The sequence below is a fragment of the Sinocyclocheilus grahami genome, unplaced genomic scaffold (genome assembly GCF_001515645.1).
Source record: "Sinocyclocheilus grahami isolate Dianchi unplaced genomic scaffold, SAMN03320097.WGS_v1.1 scaffold50.1, whole genome shotgun sequence".
Classification (NCBI taxonomy): Eukaryota; Metazoa; Chordata; class Actinopteri; order Cypriniformes; family Cyprinidae; genus Sinocyclocheilus; species Sinocyclocheilus grahami.
The window spans coordinates 1646445-1672825 of NW_015505229.1; the positions used below are offsets into that span (position 1 = coordinate 1646445).

The 26381-nt window shown below is 34.9% G+C and overlaps 1 protein-coding gene across 1 annotated transcript in view; it reads left to right on the plus strand.

Moving 5' to 3' along the window:
- Positions 1-25278, plus strand: part of LOC107583140 (cytosolic carboxypeptidase 4-like) — a 239594-nt gene extending 214316 nt beyond the window's left edge. The window contains exons 23-24 of the mRNA XM_016269254.1: positions 1726-1889; positions 23588-25278. Of these exons, the coding sequence (XP_016124740.1) occupies positions 1726-1889; positions 23588-23867 (444 nt within the window). The 3' untranslated portion in view covers positions 23868-25278. The remainder of the gene's footprint in view (positions 1-1725; positions 1890-23587) is intronic.
- The last annotated feature ends 1103 nt before the right edge of the window (positions 25279-26381 follow it).

The window sequence follows — 26381 nt, forward strand, 5'->3', positions numbered from 1 at the left end:
CATATATTTTTTGTTATATATATATATATATATATATATATATATATATATATATATATATATACAGTATATATAATTTTTTTTTTTTTTCACCAAAAATCTTCCCAACTGCTCTTCACATTTCAGTGAATTGTTTCTTTATGTATCTTTTAATTAACACGCATCAAGGGAATATGAAGTCATTTTAAAAATGGTCTAGGCCTAGAAAATTCATGGAAGTGACTGCTGGGAACCGACAGATACTGCTTATTTACTAGATTTTACAATTATGACTTATTGGAGACATTTGTATCATAATGTAATTATATAAATCTATTTATAAATCATTTTTAATTAAAATTGTAATTATGAGTGAATGGAAAGAGTAATGACAAAATCATGGAATTTTATTGTCCAAAATGTTTGGAAACCATGAAAGCTGCATGCATAATAATTATAATAAATTATAAAATGCAGATTAAAATAGTTTTAGATGGAGTATAGTAGGCCATGTCAGCTTCCCAAAAATATTTAATGTCGACTACTCACTGAAAACTAAATAATGTTGTGTCAAAGCCATAGATACTTGTTATATTTTATAAAATGTCCTTAGTTTATTTCTAGACATTTATTGTATACAATAAATACATATGGATGCTTTGGTTTGTTTGATTGAAACATGAATTTGATGGAAACAAGAACAATGACGTGGATGAGCAGAATAAAGCTCCACAAGCTTCTTTGTTTTGGTTTCACTGGTGAGTGGAGTGCTGAAGAAACATGGAGACACAGCAGATTTATTGATTTTGTTAACCTGCAGTAATCCACAGCTCATTGAACTACTGGGTCAGGACTTTGGGTTATTGCAGGGTTTTGTGTGCCTAGAAAAGCGTGAACGTTTCAATGCCTGCGCTGTGTTTGTTTACTAGTGGCAGAAAATATTGTTAGTGTCTGGATTTCCATTAATGGTTGTTTCCGGAACAATGCATTATATGAGAGGAGAGTTTGTGCACAGCAGGAAGTGTGCAATAACATTGTGGTGTCAATGCAGATTCATTTTGGGACCTGACTCAATGCTGCTTTTATACAATTTCCAAAGTGCTACAACAGGCTGCAAAATTCCTGTTTTTATTTTGGTTTTGTGTTGTTTGTTTGCATTTTGTCTGTGTGTGTGTGTGTGTGTGTGTGTGTGTGTGTGTGTGTGTGTGTGTGTGTGTGTGTGTGTAATGATGTTGTTGTTTTTGTTTGCTTTTTGATTCATTTTGTTTTTATTTGCTTGTGTTTTGTTGTTTTTTGTTATGCCTTGTTGTCTTTTGTTTGCTTTTTGTTTTTATTTTGGGGTTTTTTTGCCCTGTTTTTTTGTTTGCTCTGTGTTTTTTGTTTTTATTTTGTTTTGTTTTGTTTTGCATTGTTTATTTGTTTTGCGTTGTTTATTTGTTTTCTTTCTGTTTTGTGTTTTTATTTTGGTTTGTTTTGCTTTTTTTATTTGTTTTTGTCAATTGTTTTGTTTTGAATCAAACTTCTTGTCTAATGTTTAGCTTGACTTGTAGTTTACTGACATTTTGTGATTTAATTCAGTGTCATTCATATATTTTCTTGTACATGTATTCACAGAGCAAATGTCTCCACTTACAAAACATCTCCAGAATTAAGAAACAAGTCTGTAAATGTAGTTTGACAGCCCCAATCAGTCAGTCTGTCAATCATAAATCTCAACTGTCAATCTCGAATGTCTTCACCTCGCAGGGGTTGCAGACAGGGACGCGGGAGCTGGAGGAGATGGGAATGAAGTTCAGCCAGAGTCTTCTCACCCTCAGGAGTAACGCCATCCATTATAACAGCCGTCTGATTCACCACGCATATGCCCTGTTAGACCTGGACGACAGGCTTCTCCACAACAATTCCAATAAGTGAGTTTTAAATGAATGTATTTTGACCACAGACACATCTAGGGCTTCAAAACTCATCAAAAGAGACCACAATAAAAAGTTTATTTTTTTATTTTTTTCCATTTCGAATCAAAGGTTTAAAGTCAATACTTTAAAACAGTGCTCCTCTACTGGGTTTGCTTCAGATACAGATATTTCAGATTTGCAAATACCACAGAGTCTAATTAGACACATAGCCTTAAACAAAATGTTAAAAACATATTGGATATTTGAATCATTTTCTGCTCCTATTTAAGTAAGACTGTTCATTTGAAAGATAAATCTGTATTTTATTATTGGAATTTAGCATACTAACAGACACTTTTTGTTATTATGTGCACATTCTGCTGGCCTTGTGGGATTTATATTCGATAACTGTAATTGTCTGTAACTATATTATGATAACTATTCCGCTTCGGTGGAGCAGAATGAAAATAAGAGCTAGATGTGCATAGGGCTGGACGATTAATCGAATGCGATTGTCATGCTCATTTTGTTAAAAAAGCTGATTCTGTAATCAGCAGGAAATCATCATCACGTGCTTTCAGATGGAGCAGCATTTACTACACATAGCCGTAGTTCACTGACAAGTTACGCAAAAAAAAATCGCAGACGATTTTATTGCGCAATTCTGAAATCGAATAAATCGTCCGCGATAATGACAGCTGTTTGCATAGCTTCTCAGTGAACTACGGCTCTGTGAAGTAAATGCTGCTCCATCTGAAAGCATGTGAAAATACCACATTTAATAAAATATTTTTACTCCAAACTCACTTCATAATGTCAGTCGAGTGTTTGAAATAAATCCTTCTGTGAGACGATGTGGCTTCTTTCACAGAATAAGGCACGCAACATATTTCATAGTATTTAAGCAGTGATAAAGGCATTGCATTATAAATATACTTTATTTTAATGAAAATTATAATAATAAGAACTCAGATAAACCATATATTGCCGTGGTCGTGTGTTTATTAGTCACGTTGAATCAATGAAAGCAGTTGAATCTCCTGTTTATTCAGCTGCAACGATTTTCTGGGTTTCTTCTGCGAGGCGTATTTGGAGTTTCAGCGTGAGAGCTCCCTCTGGCCTTTGGTTTACTGCTGATCACAGAACTGTGCTTCACTGAAAGATACGCATGACAATCGCAGCTTCTGACGAATTGCGATCTCGATTCCATTTCGATTTATCGTGCAGCCCTAGATGTACATTTCCTGAAGGAATAAGCCCACAGCAGCAAAGGAATAGCCAGTTTTTTTTCAATTATCATTTGGAAAGGTTCTCCAATAATGGTTCACTTTTTATGATTATTTGAGCCAGATTTCTGAAGAAGGTCTACAATAACAATCATCTCAATTTCACTTGTAATTATTTTATATATAGCTTTTATATGTCACTGTTTTGCAAAAAAAAAAAAAATGTGTACATTTTATATTAATACTAAGTTGCATTTTTTAAAAAGTTTTATTGTATTATTTTATATATTGTCTGCTTTTAAGTGGATATCAGTCGAGCATTAAATCAATGGGAGATTAAACCGTTTTAGATTATTAAAAGTTTGTAAAAACTAAAAATACATAAATGTAAGGCTGTAGACTGAGTAAATGAGGTCGTTTGGAGCTGAATTAATTGCAGAAATGTGTGATAAGATGAACTAGATTAGTGACTGCATGAGAGTAAATGTTAATTTAAATTTTAGGATTTGGTTTTGGATAAATAACAATTCCACATTAGAGATGTTTTGCAGATTTAGCATGTTGCAGTTGCGAAGGGAGGCAGCCATTTTACTTTGGCTTTTTAAATATGATCTCGAGCTGAGGGACATGGACAGAGATTCATTCAGAGTGCATCGGCTGCCTTTCAAGTTTTCAATTTGCCACTAAAGGGGTTTCCTGGGAGCACTGCCACTTTCGTTGTTTTCCTTTCGTCACTCCAACTCCCTTCTTCTCCACACATACTCTTTTTCTCCCCTCTCCCTCTCTTTTTTTCCATTCCCCAGCATCCTCAAGTTAAAATTCACTCAGAGTCTTGATTTCTGTCGTGGAATGAAATGGACCAAAGCTGAGCTATTGATTTCTACGAAGTTCAATTAAATCCCTTTTGTGTGCGTTTTGAATTGTTACATCTTGTCCACACAGAGTGCTCAGTGTTCTGAGGAGATTATCCCACCCCTCTCTCTCTTCTCCAGGATTTCACAACGTTTCTATTGTTCCTCTTTCTTCTTCATATTACTGAAGAGAAAATGGTAAACTTGACTGGTCCTACCCGAGAGTGTTGCATAACTGCAGAATGCTGCTTACGAGCCTCGTCAGATTCAACAAAGCTCTTGATGGATGTGGAATGTAGCTCATTTTTTTACTTTCATAGACAAACAAACTTTTAATATGAAGCAAGAACAACATATTGGATTGAAATAACTGCAACATTTGACAAATCATGTACAATTTGGGTTCCATGATTTATCTATACCATGTTTTTTTAGATAGATAGATAGATAGATAGATAGATAGATAGATAGATAGATAGATAGACCAATACTGAATATTTATTATTTTATATTTATTTGAATGTATTATTTATTCTGTATTTTTACTATTATTTAATTTTTATGTTTGTTTTAGTGGCAAAATCCCTGTGACCTACGTAGGACAAACAGTTTGGTAAATGGATGGATAAATGTTTATTTTTATATTCCTATATTATATTTATATTTATATAATCTATTGTGCACTCAAAAATAATTTATTAATTTTGATAAATGTTATATTTATCAGATCTTACAAGAATTTTTTTTGTTGTTGTATTTTTTTTGGCTATATATTGTAATATTGTAATTGATCAATTAACTTGTGGCATTTAAAATTACCGATATTAGGTTTTAGAATTTTTATTTTTATTTTTTATTTTTTTAGACAAAATAGTATAACATTTTAATATCAGCCATTAATCAATTATGAGCAATAACATGAAAATAATTATTGGTGGAAAAGAACTGACCCAAAAGAACATCAGAAAAATAAATAATGAAAAAGTCAATTGTATTTAAAGGTTAGAGTTAGGTTGAGTCTTCAGTCACTAAGTTTAAAGCTAAACAATTCGTAAAACACTAAATGTCAATGGAAAGTCCATATTTAGCTAGCTTTGTAAGTGTGTGTGTGTGTGTGTGTGTGTGTGAAGGAGAGAGAGAAAGTGTCTCTATTAAGGACGTCTTTTCTGCTTTAAGGTCTGTAGTGATTTGATCAGTTTCTTTTGACAGCCAACACAGCAGATGACAACAGATGGATATCACTTTCCACTCAAAAGCAGTGACCAGCGGCTTCACAGCTCGAGTCGTATTATGCACCGCCTCACTCTCCTCTCCACGCTGCTTTCATTGTGCTTTATGTGAGTCAGTCCAGGACAGCCGGCTCTACTGACGCCACACATCCAAAATCATCCCAGACAAAGTCATGGTTAATTCACCTCAAGCCCCAGACACAAAAGAGAAGCGAGCACTTCAAGAGCTGACAGGAAGCCCTTTTTGTTTGTAACTCTTCTGTGAGGGAAGCAAATCCACACTCATATGGATGCTATTTTCCTGCCCAACACTTTTGGTTATGCACTTCCGAATGAAAAGTAGCCGACAGAACGCTCAATACCTGCTAGATGTGAAATAAAACCCGACGGCTCACGGGAACACTCCGGCTTTCTTCATATTAAAGGGATAGTTCACCCAAAAATGAAAATTTGATGTTTATCTGCTTACCCCCAGGGCATCCAAGATATAGGTGACTTTGTTTCTTCAGTAGAACACAAATGATGATTTTTAACTCCAACCGTTGCAGTCTATCAGCAGTATAATGCATGGCAATGGTAACAAAATCTATGAGAGTAAAAAAAAAAACATGCACAGACAAATCCGAATTAAACCCTGCGGCTCGTGACGACACATTGATGTCCTAAGACACGAAATGATCGATTTGTGCGAGAAACCGAATGGTATTTATATAATTTTTTACTAATCGTAAAAAACGTAACCTTTTAGTTTTAAGTCTGTTTGAACAATCCGGATAAGCGCAAGTAAGTACCATTTTGATTAGCCGTCGTACCTACAATGTTTGTGCACTGTGTAAACAATGAGTGACGTATACGCGCGAGAGATCACTTCCGGCGCTTGAGTAAACTACGCCAGAGTGCGTACACACCTCACGCACCGGATGCCGGACATAGTGGTGTATTAGAGGTAAAAAAATTATATAAATACTCTTCGGTTTCTCGCACAAACTGATCATTTCGTGTCTTAGGACATCAATGTGTCGTAACGAGCCGCAGGGCTTAATTTAGATTTGTCTGTGCAAGTTTTTTTTACGCTCATAGATTTTGTTACCATTGCCATGCATTATACGACTGATAGACTGCAACGGTTGGAGTTAAAAATCATCATTTGTGTTCTACTGAAGAAACAAAGTCACCTGCATCTTGGATGCCCTGGGGGTAAGCAGATAAACATCACATTTTCATTTTTGGGTGAACTATCCCTTTAAGGTCTATCATATCTTGTGTGTCAAAAGTTCAGCTTTTTTGCCCTAAAAAGTCCAAATAATTGATTTTCTAATAATAAAGCATGACTTTTTTTTAATAGGTTCCATGATGGGCTTCTATCAAAGGCCGTACGTCGAAATGAAAAGGTTTATTTTTGCATCTGACCCCAATTTTATTCTCTTTAGAAACATTTTCTGATGACGTCACTTAACAGCATGTGTTTTATTATCTATTGAACTAAACACGGCCAAATGACACTTTTGATGCCGGAACCCTTAGAAGATAATAAGCTCTCATAAAAACGGCTTTGAACGTCTCCACACCTTTCATGACATCTTACATTACAGCTTGACACATTTTTTCGGTTCTTTCATTACGCAGTTTGGAAATGAGTCCCCGTGGTATGTTCTGGCTCGCTCTGTAATTCCTCCCGAGCTCGATTTCTTTTCTTCCCCCACATCAGAACGGTTCGCCAAAGTCTTGAAGTTGAAAGCTTAGTAAACCATGAAACACATTGGATTGTGAGACACAAAGGAGATCTTTAGAAGTGTAAACAAACAAACAAACGGGCAAGAACAACAACAAATAACGCTAAATAATAATATCTGCAATTGATTATTATAATTCTAAATATTTCCTCTACAATTCCAACCAAATTTACATGCCAGTTGGCCCGTTTCATCCATTTGCAATTGTCCTCAGATTCACCCAGCACCTCCAGCTATTCCAACAATGAGAATTGAGCTGACTTGTGAAACTTATTCCATCAAAAGTTACCAAAAACTACATTAACTTGTTAATCCACTCTGAAATGACAGTCGCCCTTCAGGAAACTGAGGAAGGTTGAAACTGCCAGTTAGCTTGCTTCATTTCAATTTATTTAGACCATTTAAGAAGTCTTTAGAGCGAAATAGGCATACATCACGCTGCTTTCCAAGGCAGTCTTCATCCTTTTATTTGTCTGAGGGAGAGCAGGTTTTTTTTATTTAAATATTAGATATTATTAACTTATTACAACCAGTTTTCAATTTTTTTGTGTGCAGATTGCTCCTTGAGTTTTCACGTATTCCTCTTAAATTTTCAGTGAGCCTTAGCATTGTAATTTAGCTGTTTGTTGATAATAGCCTACAGTAGATTCAGGAAAAGTTGCTCTTTTTTTTGTATAACTACCCAAACTATTTGTAAACAAGGACCTTGAAATTTATTCATTTATTCTCAATAATAATTCTTACTTATTCTAATAATTGTTTGGTCAAGTATAACTCTTCCGAAGTAATTATTTGGTCAATAATAATCCTTTGGTCAATATAATTAATGTGTAATTATATTGATGATTAATTTGTATAACAGACACACACACACACACACACACACACACATACATATATATATATATATATCCAGAGGCAGCAAATCTTTTTTATTTTTTTATAGATTGGTCAGAGGCTGTTAACTGCATACTTTTTATTGTATAATTGTTTATTATATTCATGCCAAATTAATGTAAAAAAAATTGTACTACACGTTTTAGTCATTTTATTTATCAAGAAAGCAATGCCTTCATGTATTTCTGACTGCAGACTCACAAAAGTCAAGTCACCTTTATTTATATAGTGCTTTAAACAATACGGATTGTGTCAAAGCAGTTTTACAGTGTTAAACGGGAAAATAATGTGTCGATAATGTAGGAGGACTATAGTAAACAGTAAATTTTCAGGTAAAGTCAGATCATTGTTGATTTAGTGATGTCATCATCCAGCTCAGTTCAGCTCTCTTTGGCAACAATATTGCCAAAAATTAAGTGTCCCCAACTAAGCCAAATGCGACAGTGGCAAGGAATCAAAGCTCCATCGGTGAACACCTTGGGAGAAACCAGGCTCAGTTGGGAGGGCGAGTTCTCCTCTGGCCTCCTCGTGGTCTTGTGCCGATGGCCGTCTAGTTGACGAGGTCTTCCCAGGGGGTCTGTCTCTAGGGCTCATCTAGTTGACATGGTCTCCACTGACATTCAGGGCTGTAGAGGTCGTCTCTAGGTGCTGATCCACCATCTGGTCTGGGTATGGACTGGATCTGGGTGACCATCTGGTCTGGATACGGACTGGATCTGGGTGGCTACGGTGACCTCGGAATAAGAATGAAACAGACAAATATTAGTATAGATGTTATTCTTCTTACGATGTAGCAAGCACATCGGGGGTTCTGCAACCCTCTCTGGACACCTTGGCAATTTAATCGCCATTGGCTAGTAACATTTTTTAGTTTACTCACCAGACTGCTAGATATATATATATATACATACAGGTGAGCGCCAGCCAATGAGATTGCCGGAAGTGATGTTTTTTTAACACTTTTTCGTGCGCCTTCACACTAGAATTTACGGTACGTCAAATACAGGTGCGTTGCACATCCATTCAGATGAACTAAAAAATAGCACCGATTGCTTGACAGAGAGTTAAACCCTGAAGTGCTCAGTCAGAGAGTGTTCGGCGAGTGAAAATATATCTGTGCTAAACTTATACTTAGCCTCCAACTCACACACTGGTGGGTAATATCTGAGAATGTATTAGCCATTGGCTAATATTAGACATCATTTAGTCGCCCAGAGTGAAGATTTAGTCGTATATGCGAGTGATTTACTCGCAATGTAGAGGGTTGTTATGGGAAGTGTTCCCAGTTCCGGTTGACCTAATTAATGCAGCCTAACAATCCTTTAACGGATTTGAATTATAGAAATGTGATAGCGTGTTATGTGTATGCCAGGTTAAAGAGATGGGTCTTTAATCTAGATTCAAACTGACAGATTCTGTCTGCCTCCCGAACAAATAGGTATATTGTTCCGGAGTTTGGGAGCTAAATAAGAAAAGGATCTGGCACCCGCAGTTGATTTTTATATTCTAGGTATAATCAAATGGCCAGAGTTTTGAGATCACAGCGGATGTGAAGGACTATAATGCGATAAGAGCTCGCTCAAGTACTGAGGAGCTAAACCATTCAGGGCTTCAGTAATTAGCAAGATTTTAAAATGTATACGATGTTCAATAGGGAGCCAGTGCAGTGTTGACAGAACCGAGCTAATATGATCATACTTCCTGGTTCTAGTAAGAACTCTATAGCTGCTGCATTTTGAACCAGCTGGAGTTTGTTTATTAAATAATTAACACCTCTGTTTTTTTGTTTTTTTTCAGAATTTAGAAGTAGGAAATTACTAGTCATGCAGTTTTCTGTATCAATTATGCATTCTGTTAGTTTTGCAAATTGGTATGTTTCGTCTGTCCACAAAGAAATATAGAGCTGAGTATCATCAGCATAACAGTGAAAGCTAACACCATGTTTCCTGATGATATCTCCCAAGGGTAGCATGTAAAGCATGAAAAGCAATGGCCTTAGTACTGAGCTTTGTGGTACTCCATACTGCACTTCTAATCGATATGATAACTCAAAAACATGAAAGTGGTTCTTATAGCTCTGAAGGCAGCAAAATGTCTTACATAATTTAATCCAATTCTAAGTTTATGTGATAAATCTACATTTTAGTTCCTTTGTTTATCCAAGGAATGGCATCATCAGAATTAATTTCTAAATATTCCACCAAAATCACTGAACCGATCGACCGTAGGGAAGCTGCACTAATTGTTCTGTACCTCTGAAAGTTTGCCAGAACTTCATATTTCTCAGTTGTTCAGTTGCACGTTTAATTATTAATGCACAATTGGACAGACTCTCCAAAAGAATCATTATAAGCATACTTAAAATTCAGAGCTGCTGTTCCCTGTGTTACAGTCCCCGCATGAACAGGCTTGATAGCAGGATGCGTTGTAAAATGAAACTACCTCTGCACATCTTTTACTAGCATGCATTCAGACACAGGGGCAGAGGAGAGTGGGGAAGATAAGAGCTTGAAAAGTGGGCTGCAAACAGCTTTTGAGTGGCATTGATTTTAATGCCTTCTAGGAGATATTTGCTGGCAGATCTCTTATGAGGTGTCTGTAATAGTTTGTGAGAGCACACACTGTAAACAAGAGCTGTGTATCCTTGTGCAGTGATGGACGTCTCCCAGGAGAGAGCTGATTGAATCGCTGTCCCCTGCCGTCACGCAGACACGCACACTCCCTCGCCCAACATGCGGCACGCAGCTTGCCCTTCTAATCTGCAAATGAAATTATTTCCGGAACTTTGGACTACAATTTTTTTAACAAATTTTTTCTTGAGCTTTTTGAGGAGCCAGATATTTTGTTGAGGGTAGAGGATTCATGGTGCATTTTCTTTAAATTAATGCATGCCATTGAGATCTTAAAAAAAACTTGTTTGTAAGTGGCAATGTTTTTATATAATTATAAAAATAATTACAAAAATAATAATAATTATTATTATTACTATTATTAGCTTTTAAATATTATCTTTTAAACATTAAATAATGAAATATAAAAATAATGTATTTATTAATACTTTAATTTAAATATTAGTGTATATTGTTGTAGCAAATTTATTGAAATATCATAATATGCACTATGTTAAGTTATTTATTAGTAAAGTAAATTTAAAGAATTAGTTTAGCTATTGTGAATAGGTTTAAATCTTGACCATTGTCTTTTGCTTATGACAATATTAATCATAATCATCATCATTAAATAAACATATGAAATAACATAAGTTATTAAATAATAGAAAATAAATGTATAATTAAAAATATAAAAAATAATGTATGTAAACTTAAATGTAAATATTAGTGCATATTACTATAGTAAATGTATTACAATATTATTTTAATATAGTGTATTATATTATTTATTAGTTTAGTAAATTTAAGTAACAAGTTTGAAATTGTTTAAGTAACATTTAAATTTTCTTCATTTTTTTATTGCTAATGCCAACATTATTATTATATTTTCTTTTATTTAATATACAATTAAAAATTAAATTGTAAAATCATTTAATTTATTATCGTATTATTATAATAAATGGATTTTAATATTATAATATAAAGTATATTATTTATTATTATAGTAGTAGATCAAAAGAAGATTTGAAATATTCTTGACTGACATTATGCACCTGTCAATTGTTAGTCACAGTGTCAGAATTCAAGATCATTACATTTCCGAGAAAAGTACAATTTAAGTCTTATCCATACGTACTGCCACCTCATAAGTAGTTCATGGATGTGAAACTGTAATCCATTGTAAGTAGTTTATGATATTTTATTTTATTTATATATTTTTTGGACCAGGTCTTCACCAGGGGATTTGAGAAGCAATTACATGCCATGTGGTTGTGCAGCACACCTCTCTCCAGATATACTTAACTCGTTTCTTAAGAGTAATTAAATTATGGTTCTGCATTCAAAATAGCTAAAATAGCAGTAATGTCATTAACATGAAGCATCTTACTTCCTCCTTATACTCCTTCTAAACTGCATTATAGTAGAGAGATGACTTTGAAGTTTAATTTAATGACTGACAATGGTATCTGTTTTTGTCACAATGTCAAGACAAACTTAATACACATTATTATTATGATAAAGTTCAGCAATTTGGACAAAAATGTGTTTGTTTTTTCAGTTCTGATGTAAGTCATTAAGATTTTATGTTGTTCAACAAATCTATATTTTTCCATGAAAATAATAAAGATAGAATTGGATGTAATGCAGTGATTTATATTTACTCCTTTAGCAGATGCTTCTGTCTGAAGAGAATTAAAATAAGAGAAAAAACAAGCAATTTCACATAAGAAAAACAATATTAGCTAAGAAATTGTTAAATGTTTCTATTGAACAACTGCTGTAGTTTTGAGTAATGAAAGAAAGGCTGCAGACCCAGAAATATGTCCAACTTGTGTAAATCACATTGTTCTGAGTGACTTGTCATTTTTTATTAAACAGATGTGTGGGCTGCAGTTTGCCTGGCTGGTTGCTAGGAAACAGATGGAGTTTGAAGATGCAGAATAAAAGCAGGTGTGTGTGTGTGTGTGTGTGTGTGTGTATGTGTGTGTGTGTGTGTGTGTGTGTGTGTGTGTGTGTGCGCGTGTACTAACTTGAATTGGATTTATAAATAATTGTATATGTAGCTGTATTTTACAATAGAAATTCCTTGTGAAAGCACAGGTAGTGTTAACAAATTTTTGATGGTGGCATCAAAGTCTGGTTGGAGTACACACAAACTGAACTTGCTGAAACCGAAATTGGTCAAATCAACTTTATGGCACAAAGTGACGTGCATGAATATAGTGATTTGAGTGCATCTTGAGCTTTAGAACAGCAGCTTTATATATGAATGAGCTGGCTGGTTTGTTTCATTGCTTTTGCTTTTTGATTTGAATAGAGCAGAAATGTGAAAAAAAACATATTTTCCATTTCCAAATGAAGCGGGGTTTTTTTTGTCTCTCTCTCTCACTGATAAATTAGGCTCTTAAAATTCAAGCTGCTAAGAGCCTTTATCAAAGCCGCGAGGGGAGAATTCTAATGGCCTGTGGATTGTTTTTGGTCAGGAGGTGATGGAGGGAGGAGATCGGCCCTCGACTCTCTCACACTTCCATTGTGTTTTGATTGTTGATTCTGATTGCACTGGAATCTGTCGATTGGATGACGAAGATAATCCGATTGAGACTGCATATAATTACAAAACTGACAAAAGGTTTGACTGCTATTGTACAAACACAATAGACAAACCATGGGAGACTAAATGAGCAATTGACTTATGTAAATAAAATATTTGTGGTTGAATTAAAAAACCTAATTTTAGGACTGAAAATGTTCTTTTGAATTTTGTTCATCAAAATATCCTGAAAAAAAATGTATATCATGGTTTCCACAAAGATATTATGCAGTGCTGTTTTCAACATTAATACTACTACTACTACTAATAATAATAATAATGTTTTTTTTTGCATATAATCAGCATATTATAATGATTTCTGAAGGATCATTTGACACTGCAGCTTTGCTATCTCAGGAATAAATTACAGTTTAAAATATATTAAAATAGTAAACAGTTATTTCAAACTGTAATCATATTTCATAATATTATAGTTTTTATTGTATTTATGACCAAATAAATGCAGCCTTACAAATCTTACCATCCATCCACCGTTTATTTGTTTGTTTGTTTGTTTTTAACTATTTATGTATCTATTTATTTTTACTATTACTATGTATTATTTATTTGATTAATTTTGTATTTATTTAGTTTTTTTATTTAGAAAAATGATATCAGCTTTAAAAACATTTGTCCCTATTTTTTTCTGTTTATATTTGTTAAGTTTTCGTGGAAGGAAACCAAAATATGCTTTCCTAATGATATCTAAGTCACAGTTTGTGGTCTGTTGATCACTCTTGACAAGATCTGCCTTTGGCTTTGAATTGTAAATGCAAAACAAGCTGAAAACAGCCTAAATGCTAAGGCATACGTGTAACTCGGTGAGTTTAGTCAAGGTAATGATAATGAGCATTGTGCTGCTTTTTGCAGAGTATAGCCCACAAAAATAAAAAATAAATCAAACTGTTTATCTGAAAATCTTTGCTTGTTTGGAAATCATCCTCTCAGCAGACATATACTGCCTGTCGGAGTAATAATGCAATCAAATGTCTGCATCTACAATGTGTATGTAGATTGCAGGGTCAGTTTCTCTATCGGTTTGTTTTGTGTACCACAGGGGAAAAAAGTCTTTGCCACATTTCTGTTCTCATATTCATCGAGATGTGGCACAGGCCTTGTAAACATTTGCATAATTCTTGAATGAATTATATATTTACTTAGCAACTACCCAAAGTGGAATTCAAAGTCTTTCTGCTAGCGTTCTGGTGAGATGACAAATGGAGAATGCGCTAGTGTTTCTCAAGCATGCGTACCAATTTAGCCGAGCCAACAGAGACTTCTGTAGATCATTAAACCAAAATAGCGGATTTGTCGAGCTACTTCCCGTATCGAAGAAACTACTCCCAGCATTTGGAGATAATAGCACAATTCAGACATGTAAGTCTCTGAACCATCAAACCTATAGCAAAACATAAGACGGGTGTTATTTCTGCTGGGTAAACACACACTGGAGGAGGGAAGGAAAATTAGGGCAGAACTTTTTTTTATCTTTACATCAAACAAATGCTTGACAGGTCATACAGTATACTTTAAGTTTTCCAAGAAAAGAATTATAGAACTTCTAATCTTATATTTTTGTTGTTGATAATGTTGTATTTTGGGAGAGTTACACGTCTGTCTTCTGCAATAGAAGATTAAACTGTTGCAGACATATTTGGCTCATCAACACTTCTGTCAGCCATGTAATGACATATAAAGGGACAGTCATAAAGAATTATGGGTAGGGGCCTGAAGTCATACCCAGTAGTGGGTTGGATGTGGCATCACACCCTAAATGGTTCAATATAGCTGTTAAAGAGCTTCACACTGTAATGATCACCATGTATCATATAACATGTTAGATTATTTTTTTCTTAATTTATAATGTTAAAGTTTCTTGTACCTTTTATTTTTTACTTTAATTACCATTTTAATTTACCAGTTGTGAAATTAAGACTTTTACATATATTATATTATATTATATTAGAATTGTATTTAAAACCTTTTAATTTGAACAGATGTAATTCAGCCACAGAATTAATGATAATGACTAATTTGACTAATTTGTTGTTTAATTAAATATGTCTTTGCAGGTGGTGTTGATGGTGGCCAGATGTCGATCTGTAAAACTAGTAAAGCTTGGGATGGGTGTTCCAAGGTGTGTGTGGAGAAAAGGAATTGTTTGTGCCACTAACAAAGAGAAACTAAAAGCGGTAAAAACAGAAACAATAGCTCTCAGCATACAGAGCTAGTGCAGCAAAATTAAAAGCACGGACTCATTTAACTATATGCTTGACTAAACAGATAAGTCTCAACTTAGGAGCCATTGTTACATAGGAGTCAATTAACAAAATGCTCTTCCTCCTCTGGTGGATTGAACTACTCTCAACACTATCCAAAGGCAAACATTTTTGGAGAAAGTATCTGTTCTTTTTTAATGTTTTCGAATGGCCCCATCTTTGCATGTTAGTACATGTGAGATAATAAGATGCTGGTTCTTCTAACCATGATAATTACTCTCTAATTCATTTTTAAAACATGTACATTTAATCAGTATTTCTGGATTGAGTTACACTGCATTTTGAAACTTATATACCAAAAGCAAGCAAAATCGATTCAAGAATTTGTGTGAACTTCACAAGGACTGGACTGAGGCACCAAAAGTTGGTTAAATGACCATGGTGTTTGTGTGCTTGACTGGCTAGCAAACTCACCAGACCTGAACCCCATAGAGAATCTTTTGTCAAGAGGAAAATGAGAAACAAGAGACCAAAAAATGCAGATGAGCTGAAGCCCACTGTCAAAGAAACCTGGGCTTCCATACCACCTCAGCAGTGCCACAAACTGATCACCTCCATGCCACGCCGAATTGAGGCAATAATTAAAGCAAAAGGAGCCCCTACCAAGTATTGAGTACATGCATAGTAAATGAACATACTTTTCAGAAGGCCAACAATTCACTAAAAATGTTTTTTTATTGGTCTTATGAAGTATTCTAATTTGTTGAGATAGTGAATTGGTGGGTTTTTGTTAAATGTGAGCCAAAATCATCACAATTAAAAGAACCAAAGACTTAAACGACTTCAGTCTGTGTGCATTGAATTTATTTAATATACGAGTTTCACTATTTGAGTTGAATTACTGGAATAAATGAACTTTTCCACGACATTCTAATTGATTGAGATGCACCTGTATGTATGTATATAAATATAAATATATATTGTATATAAATATATATATTTGTATATTATAATTATTATTTTGTAATATATATTTATACAGTATATGCATTATAGTGAAAGTGAAGTGACATTTGGCCAAGTATGGTTACCCATACTAGGAATTAGTGCTCTGCATTTAACCCATCCTAAGTGCCTTGCTCAAGGGTACCTCAGTCATGGCATTGAAGGTGGAAGCACTGGTTATTCACTCCCCCCACCTACAATTCCTGCCGGGCCAGAGATTCGAACTCACAACCTTTGGGTTACGAGTCCGACTTTCTAACCATTAGGCCACGACTTCCCCTATATATTATAGTATATATTATCTTAACATTATATATAGTGTTTTTAAAGAGGCTATTCTCTTTGTATATGTAATGAATTCCAATGCTTCACCATGATATGCTGACTATTGAATATGTTTTGATATATACATATGGGTGGACATACGGTATGTATGAAATAATATTTTTGACATCATCATAATGGTGATTTCTGAATGTCATTTTTGTTTTCAGCTTTGTTTAATTGGTCTGGGTGTCCTTTTTGGAGCTTTGTATTGTTAGTTAAATATGATTACAGTATATCAAATATTTTATTTCTACAGAGCAAGAAAACCCTTGTTTGGTCTCCTCCTCTGCTGCTGAGGATAGTGAAATCAAGGCGTCTATGGTAGACACCGGAGGCATTTATAGAAGCAAGTGCTATAGCTAATAGGATTTCCTTTCACGACTATGTGGAGTGGTCAATCGCAAACCCTGCGACTGTCTGTTTATCTATCCCCCAGAGTGCCTGTGTTCAGTCTCCAGCCACAGCAGCATAATCCTCCTGATAGTCATTGATTGTCTTCCATCCATACAGTGAATTACAAGTGATCTTGGAGTAACTGAAATGGCAGGTGATTGTGTTCTAGAAACCTGCAGCAAATTAGCCACACAGGACACTCAGCTTCCCCTAAGACACCATTGACTTTAGGGAATTGAATTAAAGATTTCATTCTTTCTCTTTCCGTTTTGCTCTTTCTCTAGAGGAGACCGGGATAGTTATCACGTGTTAAAATTAAAATGAAAAAAAAAAACCCTGATAAAACCTAATACAAAATAATTCTAAATACTAATTGAATATATATAATTCTAAAAGAACACTGGTGTTAAATTAACTGCATATTTGTTTCCATTCAAAGGGAATAACGGTCCATTTTCTAATGGACATTAAAGGGATAGATCACCCAGAAATGAAAATTGTCACCATTTACTCACCCTTAAGTTGTCAATCAATTGACGGTAGCCATTACCTTTCATAGCATGGAAAAATACTATGGAAGTCAATGGCTACTTTCAAATGTTTGGTTAGTTACCAACATTCTTCAATATATCTGTGGGTGTGTAAAGGATGTAAATGAGTAAATTAAATCAGAATTTAAATTTTGTTTGGTGAACTATCCCTTAAAGGTATGTTTATATAGAAACTGAATTCACCTAATAAACATGGAGTGTGACAACTAGCCCCAGTCTCTCCTATATCTATCTCACATTCTGCCTCGCCTGTTGTCTTATGATCTTTCGAGATGTGCTATGTTGTGTTTTTATGACTGAGTGCTGAAAAGCCCAACCTGCTGACTGGCACAAAGATGCATGGACTCCCCATGGCCAAGGGGCACAGAAATGAACAGCTCTCGCTCTCAGCGGCCACTTAAAGTAATTGAAAGCAGCTCTGCATAAGTACACAAAGTCTTTGCTTTCAGAGAATCAAGCTCATCAAGTCAGAAACCTGCATCATTGTTGAGCAGCTACAAACAGTACTGTAGGTCATGGTGGTGTTGCTTAAACAGATGAAGGTGCCCGGTTTCCTCAAAACGGATCATTACAGGTTCATTCTGTTCTGACATTAAAGCATTATTGACGTGTCTATGCAGTAACTCTATGGAAGTCGATAATGATTCTGTCCTTTCTGCACTGTCATAGTGTGTGAGTCTCCAGAGCTCACATGACATGTCTTAATGGAAAATTGCTTCCAAATATTTTTAACATCAAATAATTGCTAATAATAAGAAGACTGTAATAATTTTTTGATTGAAATCGGCTATAATTTTTAAATAAATTTAAAATACTTTTTTTTTGCCTTTTTTATCATTTTGTCCAAACATATTTAAAGTTTGGCTCCGATTTTGTGTTTTTCTGCCAAGTATATAATGAATGTCAGGCTCAATGCACACATTATGCTGCAGTATACATTTTAAATAAAACAAATGATTATTCACAAAAACATCATTATAAAGTTAAAAGGGAGGTCAATGATTTTATGGTGTCTTTTATTCTTGTATTTTATACAAGTAAAGTAACATCAAATGTGGCCATAAGAGAGATATTTTGATGAGAGATGTTTTCCCACTCCTGTTCTGTCCTGTTCCTTTGTTTTCTTTTCTTTTTATATATGATGGCGTTTTAGTGCCAGGAAAAAAAAAATTATATTATGAGATTAACGTCATAATATTTTTAGAATAAAATCTAAATTACAAGAATAAAGTCATAGTCATATGAGATTAAAGTTGTAATATTTTGAGAACAAAGTCATAATATTTTGAGAATAAAGGCATGGCATTATAAGATTAAAGGTGCACTAAGTGATTTTTGCCAAACGATGTTGATATTTCAAAGCACCAAAACAAACACGCCCATACCCCAACAAGACCTCACCCCTATTTTGATAACTCCACCCCACACATACATACACAACCCTGGCAGCGACGATGGCGGAATCTGCTAAGCCTGCCAGCTGCAGCACATTCAAGCAAAAGTCAACACAGAAAAGTTTTGTGAAAAAGCAAAATCAACATAACTCACCTATCAAGAAGAAACAAAGCAACCTCGGCGTTCGATTCCCTTCCGCTCTTTGGTTTTTCTTCACCGCTGGAAAACTGCTCCAATATTTACGCGGCCCTACCTCTTGCCTGATCGTAACCCTTCATTTTAATGTTTTGTTCCTCCGAAATTATCCTCTTTTTTTATCTGCCATCTCTCGCTATCTCTAGTCGATCTGCTAATATCCGTCCTGTGCACTCACTGAGCGCTCCCTTCTCCCTATCATTACTAGACACGCCCCTTACTGCTGATTGGCTGTGAGTTTGTTTTGGGACTCGGTCTGACACAGTGGTGAAAAGTGTTTTTCAAAAATCACTTAGTGCACCTTTAAAGTCGTAGTATGAGAATAAAGTAAAAAAAAACAGTTGCAGCAATACGAGATTAAAGTCATTTAATATTTCATAAAGTATATTTCATGAATAACGTTAGCTAATGGGAAAATTCCACCGTGTACTCCGCAAAAAACATCTGTGGCATCCAACCTTTCATTCTTCACATGTATTTAATTAAACACAGCAATAAAACGTTCTAAAAGTTGAAGTGGGCTCCAACTCATTAACTTAAGTTATATTGTTGTCTTTTCTGAGGTAATAATAATAATAATTTGTTGCATTTATATAGCGCTTTTCTAGGCACTCAAAGCGCTTTACATTGTCAGGGGGTATCTCCTCATCCACCACCTATATGTATAATAGACGATTGGAAATAATATTTCAAGTTTTCAAACGTGAAGGAACATCAGATGGCATGAAAAAAAAACTGTATAATTTTATGAAACGTCTCATTGTAATCAAAGAGATGATTCACATGCCGATTAAACTGAGGCGAATACAGCGATCTGTCACGCCATATTAAAGAGCATGAAAACACAATATTGTTAGACATATTGTTTATATTTCGCTATAAAACTGACATAATTTGAAAGCTAAGACTTTGTTTATATTAAAAGTACCAAAAGCTCAAAGCTTACTGCTATTTTTGGGTGGCTGGCACACTACAAATAATGAATGCATTCGAAGACGTGAAATATTTTTTCCAAGCATACTGTCCCTGCGAGTATATGACACATGGTATGATTTCTGCTAATAATGCCACATATATTCAAATCTGTTGCCAGGCCACCGACATTTCTCCTGGTGTTCCAAATCCAGGCCATTTGCATGTGCAATATAGGCTATACTCTCTCTCTCTCTCTCTCTCTCTCTCTCTCTCTCTCTCTCTCTCTCTCTGTGTGTGGACCATCAGTGTTTCATCTCTTTGGCATTAGAGCTGTAATGGGAGTTGCATTGTTGTAAGGCCAGTCCCATTCTAGAGGTTAAACCCATGTGCTTAGTTAAACACAAGCATCACACATGGTGGTTGAGTCTCTAAAATGCCACACATTTCAGTTCTACAATTCTGCTCAGAAGCTATTTAGTCATTACTGTACAGAGGAGAGTTGTTAAAATGGTATTGGTGGTTTGGAATAAGGGCTGTTTGTCTGACAAAGGAAAGGCTGCTGTGTTGAACAACAGCATGTTGTATGAAGGGAGAATGGGCAGATAAACATATTCTGGTAAGACAGTGGCTGCTTCATAATTTGCTTGAACATTGCATCTCAGTATTTTTCCACCATCTATGTGTTTTGTCATTCCAAGAACGTGTGGATTGTAATTTGCCGTTCATTTGGCTGTTCATTAATCAATTGTTTTACAAGGTTTTGTGCAGAAAATGTTCCACTTGTATTGAGTAGTGTAGTTGTATAGTTCTTCATCAGACCACTAGAGGTCAGCCTAAACTCTCACTTGATACATTTTCATTTATAAGTGCTTATTTTGGTCCCAAATGTGTCTTTGACTTAATCTTTGTAATGATAATAAATTATTATATTATTACACTGTTATTATACAGTTATTACAACCTTAAGTTGTACTATACACTTTTTTCAGTATTTTCTGTGTTAGCCCTGTTGAAATGTTGAAAAAATAATCATTAATACTATATGTCTTCATTTTGAACAATTTATATATTGTTTTATAGTGTAAAACCTATCAAAATTCGTTCTTTTCTTTTCAGAACTTTGAATTAAAAGCATTCTTGTGCCTTGTTTTTTTCATGTACATTTTAATTTATTTTTAATGTGTGTTTTTTTTACATTGTTGCAAATGCAGTGACTACTAGGCACTAGGCAAAGACTCTCATGATACAAAAACGTAGTTGAACCTGGGTTATTTTTAGTAATGTCTTTAGTAATAAGCAAATGTCTGTGCATGCCCAACATTTTTCTCACCATTCTCTTTGCATCTTTCTCTCTCTTTGTCAGATGTGTGTAACAGCACTGATCTTCCTGAGGTGGAAATCATCAGTTTGCTTGAGGAGCAGTTGCCTCATTATAAGTTGAGAGCTGACACAATATATGGCTATGACCACGACGACTGGCTCCACACGCCTCTCATCTCACCCGACGTCAACCTCGACCTGACCACTGAACAGATCGAGGAGACCCTCAAATATTTCCGTAAGCACAGAATCGCTCTCATATTATTCCTCTACCTTTCTCGCTTTCATTCACTATTTTTCCTGCCTCTCTTTCCTGTCACTCATAATGAAGTTGTCTTTTCCTCTGGCCATATTTTCCAAATATCTCAGACATGCGCTGACACACATAAATAAGCATATATATGCATACATCATACATACTTTAACAATGCTTTAACGTAAAGATGTGTTAGTTGAACATTTGCTCTTTGATTAGTTTCAATAAACCTAGAATATTCTGTCAATATGGGGTGCTGTGTGTACATTAATGAAGAAAAAAAATTTACTTAAATGATTTTAGCAAATGGCTGCAATATAACAAAGAGTGAAAAATTTAAGGGGGTCTGAATACTTTCCGTCCCCACTGTATATATATGTATATATATACTCTATAATATTATAACTTTCATTCTCGTAATTTTGATTTTATTCTCAAAATATTTCAACTTTATTCTTGAAATCTTGTTATTATTATAATTTTTGTATTATTATTTACATGGCGCTTCAGATACGAGTCACGACGAGGCGTTCCCCATAGCGACCCCTAGAGGACGCAGTTCGAAGTTCCCATGAAAGGGAACTCTGTTGTAAAAAAACAATACTTTATATTTACATAAACTAATCATTTTGATTAGCTTTGCCTAGCAAGAATACTTGAACAGATATTTTATTTTTTATTTTTTATATATTTTATTTCAGTTCAATGTAATCATTTGTTCTATTTTCTTTGTCTATTTTGTTTTATTTTTATTTATTTGTTCTGATCCTTTTTATTTATTTTATTTTATTTTGTGTGTGTGTGTACCTTTGTGTTTATTTTTGTTTTTCAAAACATTTGATGACTCTATAAATATGTTTAACATCCTTTTTAAAAGACCTGTTCAAATACTCAAAAGGCTGCATTAACCTCAGTCGCATGGTCTATATATGCAAATGATCTCCCCTTACAAACGACAGGTGCTCCAACCACAAAACAGACACTAATATCTCTGCTTGTTATATGTCCCGCACTGAATTTCGACACCCAGTAACAGCCAGAAGAATAGATGAGTAACTCACACCTGTTGCAGCACTGACAACCGCATAACAAATTGGTTCATTTTGTGAGTCAAAAGGACGTGGTTTGTCTGTGAAAGGGACGTGTCTCCTGGGTCTCATGAGACCGCTCCCACACGCTCTGTCTTTCAACCAGAGCGTCATCTCATCTTTCCCATATAATGAAGAGGGAAAAATACAATGTTGTTCTTCACATTGTGGCACACCAGATGTTATTTTTTTCCCTTTAATTTTCACCCAGGGCAGAGAAAATGATAAACACACTCACACACACACACACACACACATACACCAGTGGTGAGGAGGGGCGAATCGGATTGCTCGTCACATCCACGTTCTCGATGGATCCCAGTGGTTTTGATCTGATTAGTGTGACTGGGCTTTATGTTTACTGTCAATCAAAATGCTCACCAAACTCAAGGTCGCAGTGTCCTTCGGCGGATCCAGCAGTGGAGACAGAGCAATGCATTTCCGTTCAAATTAATTTCGCTCCACGGTGATGAAGTGATGACAGAGCACTTCATTGATTTTTTTTTCAAATGCATTGCTGCAGTATTTTAGTATTGTTTATTTATTAGTGTTGTTTTAAGATTTTGAATAAATTTTTATTTTATTTTGGTTTTAGTAATTTCATGTGCTTTTGTCATTTGTATTAATTTTTTTAATTTAGGTTTTCATTTTGATATTTTTAGTTGTCACTTTGTTGAATTTTTAGTCATTTTATGTACTTTTGTGTTTTTAATAAGATTGTTTTTTAAAAATGTCTAAAATTTTGATTTCAGTTTTTCTCATTTTAATTAGTTTTTCATCTAATATTTATATTTCATTTTATTTAAGCTGTAATATTGACATATATTAATAACAGCTTAAAATTAACAAAATGATTTCAATTGTTTGTTTTCATTTGCTTAATGATAACAGAATTGTGTTTGTTTCCACAGTTGTTTCGAGGACGATGAACCACCTTGCATGGAGGAGATTGAATATTCATCCTGCAGTGACCCATTTGGTGCCAACGAACTGGACACAGAGGTGAATGGTAACACATCCAGTGAGGAAGAGGATGAAGAAGATGCAGATATCTGTAGGAACAGGAGGCGGCGTAATGACAGGAAGTCCCATCTCGTTCCTCACTACTTGAAACAGGATGCACTGGAGACTCTGACAATCGAGGGTGGACAGCGTAACGGCATTGACATCAGTAATAGCTACTTATATTAGGCCTCTTTTGTATGTCTTTCCTGTTAAACCAAAGCATTTAGTATTTAGTCCAAGAAACAAAACAAGACATGCACACCTGCAGAACATGTCCCACCTGTGCTCCCTGATATAAACTATTTGAATATGTATTTCCCGCATAAAACTGCACTTGAAGAGTAATTGACTGTTGCATAATCCTAGTGGCGTGATGAGCTCATGCTTTGGTCTATGCAGTGGGTTGTGGGTTGGTTTACGAATAACTCTTACTTTAAACTTGAGGCCAATAGCTTGCTGACAAAAATACTGTATAACTGGTCTTCCACTGAAACTCGAAAGTAAACACTGGATATTGTAAGATAGCACTGCATATAAAGTTTACCTTTAATAATATGTATTTATTATCTTAGATTGTGAAAATCAGTAATCATGTATGTTTTTATGGTTATTAGTTCCAAAGTGATACATGTATGTGCGTGTATACAAAGTTATTGTATCACTTAGTTCATATATATATATGAAACCAATCTTCCCATCTTATCCAATTTAAGCTGACATTTGGGTATCGGTGAAGAAATTTGCTTTACAAAAGCCAGCCTTTGAGCCAGATTTCATCCAGATTCTCCCCAGAATGTTTTGTATAATGAGTTCCGTCATCTCAGCTCAATTGGATCCACACAACCTTTGGTTTGGACCGAAGCTACAAATGCTAACTCATGTCAGTCCTTGTTCAAATTCAGGAGCCGACAGAAGCCTGCAATTAGATACTGACACTTTTAGCTCAAAGGAAATTGTGCCATTGCAGAGTAAATTTGCAGTTTCATCTTCGGTCTGTCAGACAGAAGTTTGATAATCAACAATATTATTGTATTTCCATAAATGTTTGTTTGTTTTATGAATATAGCCATGCTATGAATATAATCATGGCTAAAGGGGGTTGTTAAGTGCAACATGCAGCTTCGGCCTGCAATCCTTTCAGCCAAGACTGTATTACTAATATATCACAACCATGAGTATCCTATAGCTGCAAGCAGAATCAGTTAAATCTGTGTGTGGGTGTGTACATTGTATTACAGTATATACACATTATTGTATTTAGCTACAAAATATTAAGAAATTATTACAATAAGAAACATTCTTTCAGATTAATTAATGTTGTTGTATGTTGTATATATATTTATGAGCAATATCGCGTGAGTAGCAGTGCGATATGCCTGTATATCAGCTCGGCTAATCACAGCATGCCGATATATAGCCATATCACACTGCTACGAGTGCGATATTGCGCTTATACAACAGCTTGACGGCACGAGTGTGTAAATATATAAGAAATAACAACAGAGTGTCCCTCCTTAGAAAACCCTCCTTTTGCAGAACTACTTCCTTCCGCCACGGTTTGACAGTTTCACAGCTGAGCCCAAGCCTCCGTTACTAATTCGAAACCGTCATTTTACAACTAGTAACGAAGGAATGAGTTGCTTCAATAAAAGTAGTAACGAGTTGTTTCATGAAAAGCTTATTGTATTACTGTAGTAAAATCTCATTGTAGAGTATTATGAGAGAGAGCTGGACTGAGGAGTGTGATTACCTGCATCTGATACAACATTCATTCTTTAGCTCAATCTCATATTCACAATAAAACAAGAGTTTGAATGTCTGCTGAGGAAAGCGATATCTTTGTCGTACTGTCCTTTCATCTGTTAAGGGTGATTTCTAATGACAGGGCTGCTCAGTGCATCTTACAATGTGTTGTTGAAAGTAAAAACAACTTCCTTGTTTACAGCCCTGTTTCAGTCTCTTTCAATATAAAAGTCTTTATGCTGACTCATTCATAAAAGCAGTATCTTGTCACCATCTAATGGTGGGACAATGTAACTAAAATCACCATCACGAACACACACACACACACCGTTTCGCAATACTAAATATAACTAAATATTACTATTATTTATAAAAAATATTTATTGAATTAAAAATATTTAACAAACAATAACCATCATAAAAGTGGCTAGGTAATTCAGTCAAAAGTACAGGCAGCGCTCTGATACTTCTTTAGTTATATAAAAGATAACGTGATGAAATTTTGCTTTCAGCCTAAACTATTTGCTCTGAAACAAATAATAGATTGAGACCAAAGACTGCCTGTTAGATTTACCCAAAATGAATTTTATCTCATGTTTAACCACTATAGAGACATCAGAGCCAGCGACAAAATCCAGATTATCTGGCCGAGGTGAGGCTGCTTTCGGTGGATTCATGAGCGCTGAACAGCCGCTGACACCCTGGAGCTCATATCTCCGCAAGCATTGAAGCTAATTTTCAAATAGACGTTATCTGTATTAACAAACCGTATATTTGAAGTCTAAAAAAGTACATTCTTGCCTAAAAAAAACTCTTAAAACTAATTCCCATGACACAAAAACAGTATTATTTTTAAAAATTATAGTGGATTTGGGCGACAGGCATGACACTCACTGTGTGTCTGAATGAACAAAATGATGGCATTAATGAGAAGTCTAATTAAACAGTAAGCAATAC